An 18,014-nucleotide genomic window follows, 5' to 3' on the forward strand; every position below is an offset into this window, starting at 1 on the left:
TTCCCCTGTACTAAGCACAATTCAGCAGGAACAGCCCCCTAAGTTTGCTCATAGCCTGTACAGAGAGATACCATAAAACTATGGCACATAGGGATTCCCCTGTACTAAGCACAATTCAGCAGGAACAGCCCCCTAAGTTTGCTCATAGCCTGTACAGAGAGATACCATAAAACTATGGCACATAGGGATTCCCCTGTACTAAGCACAATTCAGCAGGAACAGCCCCCTAAGTTTGCTCATAGCCTGTACAGAGAGATACCATAAAACTATGGCACATAGGGATTCCCCTGTACTAAGCACAATTCAGCAGGAACAGCCCCCTAAGTTTGCTCATAGCCTGTACAGAGAGATACCATAAAACTATGGCACATAGGGATTCCCCTGTACTAAGCACAATTCAGCAGGAACAGCCCCCTAAGTTTGCTCATAGCCTGTACAGAGAGATACCATAAAACTATGGCACATAGGGATTCCCCTGTACTAAGCACAATTCAGCAGGAACAGCCCCCTAAGTTTGCTCATAGCCTGTACAGAGAGATACCATAAAACTATGGCACATAGGGATTCCCCTGTACTAAGCACAATTCAGCAGGAACAGCCCCCTAAGTTTGCTCATAGCCTGTACAGAGAGATACCATAAAACTATGGCACATAGGGATTCCCCTGTACTAAGCACAATTCAGCAGGAACAGCCCCCTAAGTTTGCTCATAGCCTGTACAGAGAGATACCATAAAACTATGGCACATAGGGATTCCCCTGTACTAAGCACAATTCAGCAGGAATACACAGCAGCCCTTTATCTGACCAAAGGAAACATGAATGCTGCTGATTAAAGGGCACATTACAGTCAGTAGAAATAGCGCATGTGTTTAATGGCTGCTGCTCACAACACAACAAGGAACTCACTACAGTTCCTGATAGGCCACAGGATTCTCTGCAATGTAATAAGGTTCTGCTATAGGGAACAACTGGCCCATCTCACTGCCACCCCTGGGGATGGGGGGCCCCAGTAGCTTTCCTGCACCCCTGGAATGTTCTGTATAACTGCTGTTCCCGGGGCACTTTGCCTTGTCCGTATATCAGGAGGTTTCCTTAGTGTGAGTTTTCAGGTGACTCTGAAGGCTGCTCTTCTGAGAGAAACATTTGGCACAGTCCGTGCAGGTGAATGGTTTCTCCCCCGTGTGAACGATTTGGTGCTTGAGGAGGGTGCTCTTCTGAGAGAACCTCTTGCCACATTCTATGCACGGGAAGGGCTTCACCCCCGTGTGGATTTTCTGGTGCTTGCGAAGGGTGCTTTTCAGGGAGAAGCTTTTCCCACACTCGGAGCACTCGAATGGTTTCTCCCCAGTGTGAGTGGTTTGGTGCCGGTGGAGGCTGCTCTTCAGAGTGAAACCTTTGCCACACTCCGCACACTCGAACGGTTTGAACCCCGTGTGAATGCAGAGATGGATGAGGAGCTGGTACTTCTGGGAGAAGCCTTTCCAACACTCCGTGCAGGTGAAGGGCCTCTCGCCCGTGTGAATCCTCTCGTGGGTAAGGAGGCTGCTCTTCATAGAGAAGCTTTTCCCGCATTCGGCGCAGGTGAAGGGTTTCACCCCTCTGTGAATCTGCCGGTGCGCCTGGAGGTTGTTCTTCCGTGAGAAGCATTTGCCGCACTCCGTGCACAGGAAGGGTTTCTCCCCCGTGTGAACCCGCTGGTGTTTGTGGAGGTCGTTCTTCCCGGAGAAGCACTTGCCGCACTCCGTGCACTTGAAAGGCTTCTGATCCATGTGGACCTTGTGGTGTTTGCGGAGGCTCCTCTTTAAGTAGAAGGCCTCCCCGCATTTGGCGCACACGTACAGCTTTAGTCCTGAGTGGATTTTCATGTGCGACAGGAGGCTGCTCTTGTGAGTGAAGCTTTTCCCACACTCTGTGCATTTGGGCTTCTCCCCTGTGTGGATTTTCATGTGGCTGTGCAGTCTGTTCTTCTGATAAAAGCTTTTCCCGCACTCCTTGCAGCTGAATGGTTTCACCCCGGTGTGGATCCGCTGGTGGTTGTGAAGGCTGCTCATGATGGCGAAGCATTTGCCGCACTCCGTGCACATGAATGGTTTCTCCCCCGTGTGCCCTCTCTCATGCCTCCTCAGGCTGCTCTTTAAGCAGAAGCTTTTGCCGCACTCTGCGCAGGTGAATGGTTCCACCCCCGTGTGGTTACTCAGGTGGATCAGAAGCTGGTACTTGTGGGAAAAATTTTGCCCGCATTTTTTACACGTGAAAACTTTTTGTCCTGTTGGCATCTTCTCCTGGGAGAGACGGTTGTTCCTCTTGGAAATGCACTTTGCACACTGCGTACAAGTGCCCGACCCACACTCTGTGGCGCCCTCTGCTGTATCACACGTAAGGCTTATATTTGCCCCTGTGCCACCTAACGGGCGGGTATTGGAGCAGAAGCGTGAGTTCTTGTGTCCAGGCCACGATAGAGAAATGTCCCCATTGAAACAATCACCTAACAGAGGATGAGAACAGCCCATTAACACTTAATTGTATATTATGTGTATATTCTACTATGTACCCCCCCCCCCCGTGGGGAAGAATGGGACAGCCAGACACACTGCATCTATGTGCTGGTTTCCCTTTGGGCTAAACATTAACCCTATCTGTAACAATGGCCCCTTTATTGGAGCTCCCTATAGATCCTCTCAGGTCCCTGTCTGGGTTTCACATGAGGGGTGGGCGTGTCCTAACGCTCCCTGCCAGAAGCACAGTAGGAGGGGGAGAGCCAATCACAGCCCTGCACTCACACAAGCACAGACAGGCTTCAGTTCCCCATCAGGTCAGCATAGCTGCTGATTGGTTCCTATCCTACACAATATTTCCCCTTTAATGCAAGGGATTGGCTGTTCTGCTGAATGGCCTACAGGGGGCACTCAGTGCTACACATATACAGCTGCCCGAGCTCCTGTGCTGGCACTGAGTTATATTACCCACCCATTAAGGGGGCACATTAACCCCTTGGCGTATTTACCCCAGTATTATTCCCCTGCACCTCAGGCAGCTCCGCCATTTACCCCAGGGGCAGTGCAGAACAGGTGGCAAAATCTGTGCCCTGCTCTGGTACTACTTACCCCCATCAGTAGAGGGAGCCGGCAAGCTCTCCATCTGCATCTCGGCATCTTCTGCCTCCGGATCTTCCTCTTTTATCTTTATCCGGATTATTTCCTCTGGGGGCAAAACTAGAGAAATAGAAGTTAATATTTAGACCCGAAGATCTAATTCCACTTGTTCTCACCCCCCCCCCCCCCCCCCCCCGTTAGAGCAGTGGGCCGGGGGGGGTAACATTCTGACCCCCATCAGTCTCTCTGCCCTGTTCCTGCTATGACACCATAGAGGCCCTATTGATGCCCCCAACATTGCTGGAGAAGCCTGAATAAATGGGGGGGGGGGTGTATTACTATAAATGATGTACAGAAACTTCTGTTGGGCCGAAACCCACATTTATAAATAACATTTACAACCAGCAAGAAATCCAGAATCCCAGGCTACTTACCCCCATCAGTAAGTGGCGCTGCTGAGCTTTCCATTGGGGTCTGATGGTCCTCAGGGTCCGGTTCTTCCTCCTTTATCTTTATCTGTAATATTTCTGATTCAGCCAATGGGGAAGCTGCCAGTAAGGGAGAGACAGGGCCGTGTAACTGCCATGTATATATGTTGGTATTATTTTAAAGAAATATAAACGTTACTCACCGGCCCCAGGAACGGGATCCATTTCCCTCTTTATTGTGGGCAGAGGCTCCTCAGTGTCCGGCTCTTCATTCTCCCATTTCCCCTCTAACCTCCTTGGTTCCATCTCTGGAGAACCTGACAGCAAGGAACAGAAACCCACCATATAAAGCTGCCTGTGGGGCTGCGCTTGGGCCCCCCCTCTGATATTAGTGCAATAAATACATGTTGTACAGGGAGGGGTTTATCCAATCAGTCACAAGGGGCAATTTCCCACCCAGATAAATATCTACTCACGGGACAAGTGTGACTCCATGTTGGGAATGGGCGGGGCCTGTGCGCAGATAGGAGGGTCCCACACTCACTGTGTATCAGAAGTGCCTGAGATCCATCAGAAGGAATGTCCTGTCTGTGGGAAACAGCAGAAGGGACAACCAGTATTAAAGGAGACATATCTTGGAAAAATGATGAATGTACCAGGGAATTATACTCCTCTAGATATAGAAGGATTGTGCTTAAAGTTGTGTTTCTGACTGATTTATTGAGAAATTCCCCCAAAACCCCACTAGCCCCGCCCATCTGTCCCACTTCCTGCTGCCTCCTTTCCCAGGCTGTGCAGGGGGGCGGCGGCACTGTAGGGTAGGAACCAATCAGCAGCTAGGCTGACCTGATAGGGAACTGAAGCCTGTCTGTGCTTGTGTGACTGCAGGGCTGTGATTGGCTCTCCCCCTCCTACTGTGCTTCTGGCAGGGACCGTTAGGACACGCCCACCCCTCATGTGAAACCCAGACAGGGACCTGAGAGGATTTATAGGGAGCTCCAATAAAGGGGCCATTGTTACAGATAGGGTTAATGTTTAGCCCAAAGGGAAACCAGCACCGGATATTATTCATAATTGCCTACAGGGTTAGGGGGTTTCCCATTTATCCAATATGTCTCCTTTAACACAATTATAACAAACTGTAATTATTAATATAAATGTGAGTGACAAGGTGACTAAATCAGACAATCAATAAATTCTCAACATGAATATGGGGCAGGGGAGATATAGTACTACAATAATAGCCTCATATTCATACAAACAACACAGATATGTCTAATATCCTTATCATTTACAGTAGGGGGTACATTATCCCTTATAATACATGAGTGATACTCAGAGTTCCCTGTATAACTCAGCCTGCAGCCTTGTGCCTTTATATGGGGGGCACAGAACCCCTCAGTGACTGCTAATATCCTTATCATTTACAGTAGGGGGTACATTATCCCTTATATACATGAGTGATACTCAGAGTTCCCTGTATAACTCAGCCTGCAGCCTTGTGCCTTTATATGGGGGGCACAGAACCCCTCAGTGACTGCTAATATCCTTATCATTTACAATAGGGGGTGCATTATCCCAAACATGTACAGTAGGCTATAAATATATCATCATGGCTTTCTGTTCAGTGCTCTTTCCTACAATGCTGTGCCAGTGTCTCAGTGCAGCCCCCCCCCCCCCCCCCCAGAGCGCGGGCAGAGAGGAGGTTGGCTCACAAACTGCTGGTACAGGAATGTGCCCTACACTGTGAATGGTTTGTGTTCTTCACTATAGAATTACACTGTGGGGGGGGGGGGGGGGGGGGGCTGGCAGGGAAAGGGGGGAATGTAGGAAACTAAAATCCAACTCAGAGACAGTGAGGGGCAGCACCAACCAGATCCCTCCCTACCTGAGCCGCTCCGTCCCATGTTTCCTTCTGCTCTCAGCTCTGAAGCCGCCCCTCTCTATCGGCCCCTGCAGCGGGATTAACCCCCAGTCCCACAGCCGCCCCTCTCTATCAGCCCCTGCAGCGGGATTAACCCCCAGTCCCACAGCCGCCCCTCTCTATCGGCCCCTGCAGCGGGATTAACCCCCAGTCCCACAGCCGCCCCTCTCTATCGACCCCTGCAGCGGGATTAACCCCCAGTCCCACAGCCGCCCCTCTCTATCGGCCCCTGCAGCGGGATTAACCCCCAGTCCCACAGCCGCCCCTCTCTATCAGCCCCTGCAGCGGGATTAACCCCCAGTCCCACAGCCGCCCCTCTCTATCAGCCCCTGCAGCGGGATTAACCCCCAGTCCCACAGCCGCCCCTCTCTATCAGCCCCTGCAGCGGGATTAACCCCCAGTCCTACAGCCGCCCCTCTCTATCGGCCCCTGCAGCGGGATTAACCCCCAGTCCCACAGCCGCCCCTCTCTATCGACCCCTGCAGCGGGATTAACCCCCAGTCCCACAGCCGCCCCTCTCTATCAGCCCCTGCAGCGGGATTAACCCCCAGTCCCACAGCCGCCCCTCTCTATCGGCCCCTGCAGCGGGATTAACCCCCAGTCCCACAGCCGCCCCTCTCTATCGACCCCTGCAGCGGGATTAACCCCCAGTCCCACAGCCGCCCCTCTCTATCAGCCCCTGCAGCGGGATTAACCCCCAGTCCCACAGCCGCCCCTCTCTATCGGCCCCTGCAGCGGGATTAACCCCCAGTCCCACAGCCGCCCCTCTCTATCAGCCCCTGCAGCGGGATTAACCCCCAGTCCCACAGCCGCCCCTCTCTATCAGTCCCTGCAGCGGGATTAACCCCCAGTCCCACAGCCGCCCCTCTCTATCGGCCCCTGCAGCGGGATTAACCCCCAGTCCCACAGCCGCCCCTCTCTATCAGCCCCTGCAGCGGGATTAACCCCCAGTCCCACAGCCGCCCCTCTCTATCAGCCCCTGCAGCGGGATTAACCCCCAGTCCCACAGCCGCCCCTCTCTATCAGCCCCTGCAGCGGGATTAACCCCCAGTCCCACAGCCGCCCCTCTCTATCGGCCCCTGCAGCGGGATTAACCCCCAGTCCCACAGCCGCCCCTCTCTATCAGCCCCTGCAGCGGGATTAACCCCCAGTCCCACAGCCGCCCCTCTCTATCAGCCCCTGCAGCGGGATTAACCCCCAGTCCCACAGCCCCCCTCTCTATCAGCCCCTGCAGCGGGATTAACCCCCAGTCCCACAGCCGCCCCTCTCTATCAGCCCCTGCAGCGGGATTAACCCCCAGTCCCACAGACAGTGCAGGGAGGAGGAGGAGGAGGAGGGAAAAGCACTTACCCAGTAGCCCAGGCTGGAGATGTGAGTGCAGGGGAGGGACAATGCCAGGGACACAGGGGAGGGAGTTACAGGGGCAGCAGGACACAATCCCCAGCCCGTCACTCACTCAGTCCCCTCACATCTTGGATGTATCAGGCCTGTGTATGGGGGGAGGCACTGACATCCCTGAGTCCCACCCTTGAGGGATGCGCCTCCCCACAAAGTGGCAGACGTTGGTACGACCCACATACTCAGGACCAATAAGACAAGCGCTGTTGTTTCCCTCATCATTGTGACTATAAGGGTGCTGGCATTTTTGTGGTGGAAATGTTTCACACAGACGAATTAATTCATATTTCTTATGATGCCAACGCTGTGTGATACTGATACATAGAGTCTGATGGTAATAAAACAACTGCTCCTTAAAGGAACAGTAACACCAAAAAAATCAAAGTGTTACTAAACTATAATGTACAGAAACCCTACTATAGTTTATATAAATACCCCGCTGTGTAGCCCCGGGGGCAGCCATTCCTGCACCGGTACAGCTGGGGTGTTTGCTACAGAAACCCTACTATAGTTTATATAAATACCCCGCTGTGTAGCCCCGGGGGCAGCCATTCCTGCACTGGTACAGCTGGGGTGTTTGCTACAGAAACCCTACTATAGTTTATATAAATACCCCGCTGTGTAGCCCCGGGGGCAGCCATTCCTGCACTGGTACAGCTGGGGTGTTTGCTACAGAAACCCTACTATAGTTTATATAAATACCCCGCTGTGTAGCCCCGGGGGCAGCCATTCCTGCACTGGTACAGCTGGGGTGTTTGCTACAGAAACCCTACTATAGTTTATATAAATACCCCGCTGTGTAGCCCCGGGGGCAGCCATTCCTGCACTGGTACAGCTGGGGTGTTTGCTACAGAAACCCTACTATAGTTTATATAAATACCCCGCTGTGTAGCCCCGGGGGCAGCCATTCCTGCACTGGTACAGCTGGGGTGTTTGCTACAGAAACCCTACTATAGTTTATATAAATACCCCGCTGTGTAGCCCCGGGGGCAGCCATTCCTGCACTGGTACAGCTGGGGTGTTTGCTACAGAAACCCTACTATAGTTTATATAAATACCCCGCTGTGTAGCCCCGGGGGCAGCCATTCCTGCACTGGTACAGCTGGGGTGTTTGCTACAGAAACCCTACTATAGTTTATATAAATACCCCGCTGTGTAGCCCCGGGGGCAGCCATTCCTGCACTGGTACAGCTGGGGTGTTTGCTACAGAAACCCTACTATAGTTTATATAAATACCCCGCTGTGTAGCCCCCGGGGCAGCCATTCCTGCACTGGTACAGCTGGGGTGTTTGCTACAGAAACCCTACTATAGTTTATATAAATACCCCGCTGTGTAGCCCCGGGGGCAGCCATTCCTGCACTGGTACAGCTGGGGTGTTTGCTACAGAAACCCTACTATAGTTTATATAAATACCCCGCTGTGTAGCCCCGGGGGCAGCCATTCCTGCACCGGTACAGCTGGGGTGTTTGCTACAGAAACCCTACTATAGTTTATATAAATACCCTGCTGTGTAGCCCCGGGGGCAGCCATTCCTGCACTGGTACAGCTGGGGTGTTTGCTACAGAAACCCTACTATAGTTTATATAAATACCCCGCTGTGTAGCCCCGGGGGCAGCCATTCCTGCACTGGTACAGCTGGGGTGTTTGCTACAGAAACCCTACTATAGTTTATATAAATACCCCGCTGTGTAGCCCCGGGGGCAGCCATTCCTGCACTGGTACAGCTGGGGTGTTTGCTACAGAAACCCTACTATAGTTTATATAAATACCCCGCTGTGTAGCCCCGGGGGCAGCCATTCCTGCACCGGTACAGCTGGGGTGTTTGCTACAGAAACCCTACTATAGTTTATATAAATACCCCGCTGTGTAGCCCCGGGGGCAGCCATTCCTGCACCGGTACAGCTGGGGTGTTTGCTACAGAAACCCTACTATAGTTTATATAAATACCCTGCTGTGTAGCCCCGGGGGCAGCCATTCCTGCACCGGTACAGCTGGGGTGTTTGCTACAGAAACCCTACTATAGTTTATATAAATACCCCGCTGTGTGCACTGCTACAGAAACCTGGGCTCCTGGGCTGCTCTCTTTCCCATGGTCAGACAGGAACCTCCCCCTGGGTAAGTGAATCCACTCTCCCCCCAGTACTTACCCAGGTACAGAGCTCTGATTCTCTGTACTTCCTGCTCCTGGGCTGCTCTCTTTCCCATGGTCAGGCAGGAACCTCCCCCTGGGTAAGTGAATCCAATCTCCCCCCAGTACTTACCCAACCAAATAGCCAATCATAGTTTTTATTATTTACCCCTACAAGCTTGTGTTGCTCCCCAACTTTTCTATATTTAAATAACAGGTAAAATAAGTTTGGGGACCCCCTGGCCTATAGAGAGAAAACAGTGTGGGGGCTGGCCCTCCCCCTAGTGGCCACAGGGGGGCACAGCAGCACATCGGCCCCAGTGTAACGATACCACACTCACATTTATAGCAGATCTACTTTATTGTATTGCTGTCTCCAAGCACCAACACATACTGTAGCGCCGCACAACCAGAGCAGGGCACAAAGAGTACAATCAAGTACAGAGGAGTGCTATCCAGGCCCCTGCTCAGCAGAGCTTACAATCTAGGACTAAATCTAATATAGAAATGACTAGTCTAATAAGATATGCCAGCCCTGCCAAGCTCCAAGCTTCCGGAAGGGTTAGGGGCTGTGGCACAGGGCTGCCAGTGGGAATGAGTGGATTTAGGCAGGGCCGTGATTAGCCCATGGCTAGAGCTGAGTAGCCAATAGGAAGCCAGCCTGCTGCGCCATTAACCCTAATGGATGTTGGCTGTTTATGGTTCCTTCCTCAACTGGATTTTCCAACCTGCCCAATCTGCCTGATTTGCAGTGGATATCAGGGGGGGCAGGGGGGGGGGCAGGCCAACTGATTGGGCAAAAAGCCACCTACTTTGTCTCCAGTCAGCAGCATTTATTGCCCCATATATGGGCCCTTTTAAATGTTATTTAAAGCAACACAAAATGTCATTTAAAGGCACAGCGCCCCCATTTCTCTATCAGAGAGCACATTTTTTTGAGGTGCAAGGTTTGGGCCAGGCCCCCTTTAGTTCATAGCAAGGTTACAGATAAATTGCTTTACCGGGGTATCTAGTAGAGTAAATAAGCTTTCTGCTTAAAGTAAACCCCACTGGAGCCCCCGTTACCCTGTGCCGGGACCTAGATGTCTGGAAACCACTGACATACGGTTAAAGGGTAACTTAAAGCCTGAGTGAAACTGTTCCTATCGGACGTATTTGCTGTACTGATACGGATCTCTCGCAGTGGGCCTCTGTAGCATTGTGTTCATACAGCAGCCCTATGGGAACGGAACCACCATGTTCTGTAAGTACTAGGGAGTTTCTACTGCTCGACCCAGAACTGCAGCAAAGCACAATTACCCCCTTACCCAGGTATCAATATATCATCAATATATTGTATATTCTCCTTATAGAGTCTATCAACCGAATCCCAACACCCCTCCCATATACAGTACATGACCTTCCCTTCTCGGTGGCACCCCTTGGCCCCAAAGCTAACAATTACACAGCTTCTCTCAACGCCTTTATTAGGTGATGCACTCACCCAGAGACCCAAGAGCTGAAAAACGGCGGATCAGCGCCCTCCATGCCAGTTGGTCAAAACAAAAAAACGTATTCTTTATAGTACTGACCGCCAGGTTTCTTTTGAGGGTTTCCCGCTGCCTTGGCACAGTGTGATCACTTACCCTTTAAACATCATAAATGTAAAGCCTTGAACTATTTGTATGGCTAGCATAAAGGCACATACATACAAATAAGGGGGGGAGGAGGGGCTAGAGCTTCCTTCGTAAAGGAATAACACAGACATCTACTATGACAAGATAATGTCCCCCTACTGTACGGGCGCCAGTATCCCATAAACTCTAGATCTGCTAAGGGGGCGGGGGGGTTAAAAAGAAAAATATGGCGGCTAATAACAGGGTAATAACTTTATTGGGAAAATAAAGCTTCCTATACCAGGGCAGCTCTCCCGCGAGGCACGTGTGAAGCCCAGCTGGCAATCTCATTGGCCGACTGTCTATCCGCCCACTTAACGTGAGTGGATTTTTTGGTGTCCCTGAAGGGTGCTCTTTTGAGAGAAGCATTTGCCGCATTCCGTGCACCTGAAGGGTTTCTCCCCGGTGTGGATCTTATGGTGCCTGTCGAGGGTTCCCTTCTGGGAGAAGCTTTTCCCGCATATTGCGCAGGTGAATGGTTTCTCCCCGGTGTGGATAGTCTGGTGCCTCTGCAGGCTGCTCTTTAAACTGAAGCCCTTGCCGCACTCGGTGCATATGAAAGGTTTCAGCCCGGTGTGCCTGTTCATATGCCTGAGGAGGAGGTACTTCTGAGAGAACCTTTCCCAACATTCAGTGCAAGCAAAGGGCCGGTCGTCCCTATGAATCCTTTCGTGGGCCAGCAGGCTGCTCTTCTGATAGAAGCTTTTGCCGCATTCGGCGCATATGAACGGTTTCTCCCCCGTGTGAGTCCTCTTGTGCGACTGAAGGAGGTTTTTTCGGGAGAAGCTTTTCCCGCAGTCGGTGCAGGTGAACGGTTTCTCCCCGGTGTGAATTTTCTCGTGATTGAGAAGTTCGTTCTTTGTAGAGAAGCATTTCCCACATTCAACGCAGCCAAACGGTTTCAGCCCCGTGTGAAGCTTCTGGTGGCTGAGCAGGTTGCTCTTCTGGCAGAAACGTTTCCCACATTCTTTACAGGCAAACGGCCTCTCTCCCGTGTGAATTTTTTGGTGTTTATGAAAGTTGCTCCTGTTGGAGAAGCTTTTCCCGCACTCCACGCAAGTGAATGGTTTCTCCCCCGTGTGAATCCTCTTGTGGGTCAGAAGATCGTTCTTTTGGCAGAAGTTTTTCCCACAGTCTGAGCAGGTGAATGGTTTCTCCCCAGTGTGGATTTTCTGGTGCGTAAGGAGGCTGCTGTTTCCGGAGAAGCCCTTGCCGCACATTGTACACGAGAAGGGCTTATCCCCGGTATGAATCGCCTGGTGTCTCTGCAGAGTGCTCTTTAGATTGAACACTTTCTCGCATTCCGTACACGAGAAGCGCTTCACGCCAGTGTGAATGTTCATGTGGATCAGAAGCTGGTACTTCTGGGAAAACCGCTTCCAGCATTCGGTGCAGGTGAAGGGTTTCTCCCCTGTGTGAGTCCTCATGTGTGACATAAGGTTGCTCTTTATGGAGAACCTCCTCCCACATTCCACACACGAGAACGGCTTCTCCCCCGTGTGAATCCGCTTGTGCGCCAGGAGGTTGTTCTTCTGCGAGAAGCTCTTCCCGCATTCCGTGCAGGTGAAGGGTTTCTCCCCAGTGTGAACCTTATAATGTTTGCGGAGTTCGTTCTTTATAGGGAAAGATTTGCCGCATTCTCGGCACTTGAAATGTCGCTCGCCTGCGTGGATTTTGATGTGGTTCTGGAGGCTGCTCCTGTAATTGAAGCTCCTCCCACATTCTCTGCATATGAAGACGTTCTCCCCGGCGTGAATCCTTTTGGTTCTCTTAAAGCTGATTTTCTGACTAGCGGTTTTCCCATAATCCACGTGGCCAAAAGGTTTTAACCCTGTGTGAACTCTCTGTGTTTTCTGAAGCGGGCTTCCTATGAAGTAAGGTTTTCCGTATTTTGTATCCAAAGAACTAGTGGGACCACTGGACTCCGGAACCTCGGAACTCCAGTGTCCTATCCATGTTCTGGAGATGTCCCAGGTTAGCTCACCGTTCGCGGATTGACCTAACAAAAGAAAACGAACATCGATAAGGAGATAAACACAGCCATAGACAAGTCGAAACTATATGTTAACTGACCAATCAGCCTGCGGGCTGGGCAGATAGTGTACGATGGACCATACATGCATGGTCGCATTACTATTGCGCTAACTGGAAGAGCAAGAAGCAAAAGGGGCACAAGTATGAACAGAGCAGTCCTATATATATACTGTGGTTTCCATGGAGTTCCCCATAGATACCCTCCGGTCTGTTACAAATGAGCAGTGGGTGTGTCCTAATGGCTCCTGCCTAGAAGTGCAGTGGTATGTGATTAGCCAATCACAGCTCTGCCCTGACACAGGGAAAAATGAAATCCAGTTCCCTGTCAGGTCCACCTATCTGCTGGCTGCCCACCCACTAAATGAAGGCGGAGCCATCCTACAGTGCAGCCTGGGAAAGGAACCACCTTTTCAATGCACATTTCTTCTATTTGTATAATGCAATGGGAAATACTCACAACTTAATCTACGAATAATAAACCGACACATATTGGAGTCATTTTTAGAATATTCGGCCACTTACCCCCATAAGGAAGAGGATCTGTAGAGCTTTCAGTTACACTCAGATGGTCCTCAGGGTCCGGTTCTTCCTCCTTTATCTTTATCTGTAATATTTCTGATTCAGCCAATGGGGAAGCTGCCAGTAAGGGAGAGACAGGGCCGTGTAACTGCCATGTATATATGTTGGTATTATTTAAAAAAAGGTAAAACGTTACTCACCGGCCCCAGGAACGGGATCCATTTCCCTCTTTATTGTGGGCAGAGGCTCCTCAGTGTCCGGCTCTTCATTCTCCCATTTCCCCTCTAACCTCCTTGGTTCCATCTCTGGAGAACCTGACAGCAAGGAACAGAAACCCACCATATAAAGCTGCCTGTGGGGCTGCGCTTGGGGTCCCCCCAAACACACACACAGGGAATGACTCCTTCTGCCTGAAACGGCTTCTGCTTCCTGCACATTAAATGCATCAGTTGGACTTTGTGCAGCTTTAGCTACTGTGTTACTCATTAAGTGCAAGGGGCATTCCCTGTCTGACTGGCGCTTATACCCAGAACCCCATGGGCAGAGGGGCACTGACTGGCACAGTGGGACTGACTGTAGGAATGTGCGGGGGGGTCTGTACTCAGTATGGGCTGTAGGAAAGGGACTGTCTGACTTGTGCTGCAGGGGGAGCTATAGAGACATGGGGGCTAGAGACAATCACAGGCAGCGGCTGCACCCCCAGAACCAATCCCAGCAACAAAGGGAAGGGGGAACCTCTCTGTTTCTTCTGTTATATACACCCCCAACTCATCTAACAGCCCCCCTACTGGGTAATGCCCCCCCCCCCATTACTCTGAGCTTGTCAGTTCATTTTCTATAAACATTTCACCCCCAGTCCCACAGCCGCCCCTCTCTATCGGCCCCTGCAGCGGGATTAACCCCCAGTCCCACAGCCGCCCCTCTCTATCAGCCCCTGCAGCGGGATTAACCCCCAGTCCCACAGCCGCCCCTCTCTATCAACCCCTGCAGCGGGATTAACCCCCAGTCCCACAGCCGCCCCTCTCTATCAGCCCCTGCAGCGGGATTAACCCCCAGTCCCACAGCCGCCCCTCTCTATCAGCCCCTGCAGCGGGATTAACCCCCAGTCCCACAGCCGCCCCTCTCTATCAGCCCCTGCAGCGGGATTAACCCCCAGTCCCACAGCCGCCCCTCTCTATGAGCCCCTGCAGCGGGATTAACCCCCAGTCCCACAGCCGCCCTCTCTATCAGCCCCTGCAGCGGGATTAACCCCCAGTCCCACAGCCGCCCCTCTCTATCAGCCCCTGCAGCGGGATTAACCCCCAGTCCCACAGCCGCCCCTCTCTATCGGCCCCTGCAGCGGGATTAACCCCCAGTCCCACAGCCGCCCCTCTCTATCAGCCCCTGCAGCGGGATTAACCCCCCAGTCCCACAGCCGCCCCTCTCTATCGGCCCCTGCAGCGGGATTAACCCCCAGTCCCACAGCCGCCCCTCTCTATCGGCCCCTGCAGCGGGATTAACCCCCAGTCCCACAGCCGCCCCTCTCTATCGGCCCCTGCAGCGGGATTAACCCCCAGTCCCACAGCCGCCCCTCTCTATCAGCCCCTGCAGCGGGATTAACCCCCAGTCCCACAGCCGCCCCTCTCTATCAGCCCCTGCAGCGGGATTAACCCCCAGTCCCACAGCCGCCCCTCTCTATCAGCCCCTGCAGCGGGATTAACCCCCAGTCCCACAGCCGCCCCTCTCTATCAGCCCCTGCAGCGGGATTAACCCCCAGTCCCACAGCCGCCCCTCTCTATCAGCCCCTGCAGCGGGATTAACCCCCAGTCCCACAGACAGTGCAGGGAGGAGGAGGAGGAGGAGGAGGAGGAGGAGGGAAAAGCACTTACCCAGTAGCTCAGGCTGGAGATGTGAGTGCAGGGGAGGGGAATGCCAGGGACACAGGGGAGGAGAATGCCAGGGACACAGGGGAGGGGAGTTACAGGGAGTTGTAAGTAACCACAGGACACAACTCCCAGCCTGTCCCTCACATCTCGACTCTATCCGGGCTGTGTATGGGAGGGGGATATGTCAGACCCGCCCCTAGGGAAGTCACCTCCGTCCTTGCCAGATGATGTTGGAGACCTTAGGACCCGCCCACTTACTGAAAGCCAATAAAAGGGCTCTGACTTTACCCTGTGAGCTGTCACCGATAGCTAGTGAGGCGCCATTTTGTTGGTGGGCAGATGTTTCGTTTATAAAGTTTGTGGAAGCGGCCGGTGTGAGTTACAGTAACTTTTCCTTAGCGGGAGGATAAAAGCGGCACGGCTGTACAGCCCGGCACACTGGGCTTTGGGTTTCTCTTGGCAAAGGGGCCAAACCCCGCCCAGCCAGCAATGCCAGGCTGCAAATAATAAAATGCATGGGTTTTGCTTAAAAAGGATATTATTTGTGTTGAAAAAAAATCAGACCGGGCATTTAAAGTGGTGGGAAGGTGCAGCAAACTTAATTCCATAGGCCTGAGCTGGAGTCTGTGCCTGTGAAAGCAGCAGGACTGTCTCGCTTTACGGCAAAGGGTGTCAGGACTGGGCAGGTGTAGGGGGGGGGGGGGAGCACTTGTCCCAGTCACCCCCCCAGGCTAGCATGTACATTGGCTGAGCCCAGGGCCACTGCATTTACCCCCCCCTGTTGCTCCTCAGTTGCCCCCACCTCACTGTTTCCCTGATCAGTTCTGCCCCCAATGCAGGTCAGGATACCCCCAGGGGTCACATGTCCAACCGGGCAGAACAGCAGGGAGTTACACCAGGGCTGTCGGACTATAGGGGCAACTCAGGTTCCAGACCCATAGCCGGGGTGCGGGGTCTCCCTTTCCATCATTCCCAACATTCCCATCATTCCCATTCCTCCCAACATATTGAAACTGGAAAGAGGAACAAAAATAAATGTGTGCAGTGTGGAGAATTTGTGGCCACGCCCATTTTTTTGTGACCACACCCCCCCCCCAAATACCACTCCCATTTGACTAAATTTGTCAGGTTATTTAAAGTTTGAACACATTTCTGGGGGTTTTGGGGTCTTATTTTATGTGTTATTCCAGTTTTGCTAATGCAGGTAAAGTTGCCCTTTAAGCTGCGAGTCTCAGTTCCCCTAAGAGACCTGTTTAGCTTATTAGTTACAATTGTATCTCAGTGCAGGGGGGGCTTTATACCTTTCTGGGCTCTGCCAAAAGCTACTTATTTAATTAAAAGTGAGAAACACTGTATCTAAGTCCAGGTGATGCTCGTTAAGATTTCTGGGCTCTGCCAAAAGCTACTTATTTAATTAAAAGTGAGAAACACCGTATCTAAGTGCAGGTGATGCTCGTTAAGATTTCTGGGCTCTGCCAAAAGCTACTTATTTAATTAAAAGCGAGAAACACTGTATCTAAGTCCAGGTGATGCTCGTTAAGATTTCTGGGCTCTGCCAAAAGCTACTTATTTAATTAAAAGTGAGAAACACTGTATCTAAGTGCAGGTGATGCTGGTTAAGATTTCTGGGCTCTGCCAAAAGCTACTTATTTAATTAAAAGCAAGAAACACTGTATCTAAGTCCAGGTTATGCTCGTTAAGATTTCTGGGCTCTGCCAAAAGCCCACTTATTTAATTAAAAGTGAGAAACACTGTATCTAAGTGCAGTTGATGCTCGTTAAGATTTCTGAGCTCTTCCAAAAGCTACTTATTTAATTAAAAGTGAGAAACACTGTATCTAAGTGCAGGTGATGCTCGTTAAGATTTCTGGGCTCTGCCAAAAGCTACTTATTTAATTAAAAGCGAGAAACACTGTATCTAAGTGCAGGTGATGCTCGTTAAGATTTCTGGGCTCTGCCAAAAGCTACTTATTTAATTAAAAGCAAGAAACACTGTATCTAAGTGCAGGTGATGCTCATAAAAAGCTTGTGAAAGGCAAATGAGGGACTTCTCAGTAAGAATCCGGGACTGGGGGCTGAGCTGTCAAAAGAGGGACTGTCCCGAGAAAATCCAGACAGTTGGGAGGTATGCAGTTACACCCCATTTTTTTTATAGTCCTTGCCCCCCTTTGTGAGGGTGAGGGTGGGTATGGGCTGGGTGCTGGGCTGGGTGCTGGCTGCCAATCTCACTTACAGTGGGGGGTATGGGTATTACCAGGGGCTGGTAGTGTTGGTTCCTAATGTGCAGTTACAGGGCAAACACAGTGGCCCTTACTGGGCATTTAACCCCCCGGGGACACATAAAATGGAGGAAATCTTGGTTTCTTTCCCCAGATTCCGACTAAATGCAGATGGTACATCAAGGGGCCCACTAAACTCCAATTAAGCATTTATGAGATAAATTCGTATTTTTTTCTAACTTATAGAACATTTCGTAATGCAAAAATTTCCTTAAAAATCCACAACTTTTTTTGTGGTTGTCGCTAAAGTTCCACGAAAAAATCTGTACTTTGCACAAAGACTACAAACATTTGTGAACTCATTAAAGTTTTGGTTAAACTTTCATCAGGACTGCCTTTTGGTTGGATCTGGCGCGTGCCACTGAGTCCTATTGAAGGCTTCCAAAGTCACACGTCGAAGACTTCAAAGCCAGAATGGTTTTCGTGGTTTAACGAACTTTTTGGTACAAAAATATCGTGACTTTCGGAACGCAATTACCATATTTTCATATGACCAATAAAAGCATTTTCGTGACATTTTAGAACATGAGAAATTATCGTGGTTACTCTGAATTTTTACCATATCGTGTTTTAAATGGGCCCCCAAGTAACACAGTTGTTAACCCAGGATACACTGGGCCTGTAATTAAGGGGAACCCATAAGGCACTGAGGCTCTGGCCTGTCTCTGAGCAAATAAAGATACATAGTTTT

General features: G+C 51.2%; 1 protein-coding gene and 1 long non-coding RNA gene across 2 annotated transcripts; both read right to left on the bottom strand.

The window, feature by feature from the left end:
* Positions 1–847: 847 nt before the first annotated feature.
* LOC100497230 (zinc finger protein 585B-like) lies at positions 848–13,488 on the bottom strand. Its single transcript, XM_018097319.2, has 8 exons — positions 13,381–13,488; positions 13,184–13,297; positions 10,947–12,626; positions 10,143–10,189; positions 3,725–3,761; positions 3,528–3,641; positions 3,106–3,213; positions 848–2,486 (listed from the first exon to the last, which is right to left on the bottom strand). Exons 1-8 carry the CDS (start codon positions 13,481–13,483, stop codon positions 1,081–1,083), a joined length of 3,609 nt encoding a protein of 1,202 aa, XP_017952808.2. The 5' UTR covers positions 13,484–13,488; the 3' UTR covers positions 848–1,080.
* On the bottom strand, positions 3,800–7,181 carry LOC116411642. Its single transcript, XR_004223247.1, has 3 exons — positions 6,796–7,181; positions 3,998–4,109; positions 3,800–3,838 (listed from the first exon to the last, which is right to left on the bottom strand). It is a non-coding gene; the product is annotated as an uncharacterized LOC116411642 (long non-coding RNA).
* Positions 13,489–18,014: the final 4,526 nt, after the last annotated feature.

Source organism: Xenopus tropicalis, chromosome 6 (genome assembly GCF_000004195.4).
Source record: "Xenopus tropicalis strain Nigerian chromosome 6, UCB_Xtro_10.0, whole genome shotgun sequence".
Classification (NCBI taxonomy): domain Eukaryota; kingdom Metazoa; phylum Chordata; class Amphibia; order Anura; family Pipidae; genus Xenopus; species Xenopus tropicalis.

Excerpts from the sequence above, each read along its gene's own strand:
- LOC100497230 (XM_018097319.2), bottom strand. The coding sequence starts at position 13,483 with ATGGAACCAAGGAGGTTAGAGGGGAAATGGGAGAATGAAGAGCCGGAC. Across the intron at positions 3,762-10,142 it reads AGGCCCACTGCGAGAGATCC|ACAATAAAGAGGGAAATGGA; the intron begins GTATCAGTACAG and ends GAGCCTCTGCCC. Across the intron at positions 3,214-3,527 it reads AGCGCCACTTACTGATGGGG|TTTTGCCCCCAGAGGAAATA; the intron begins GTAAGTAGCCTG and ends CTATTTCTCTAG.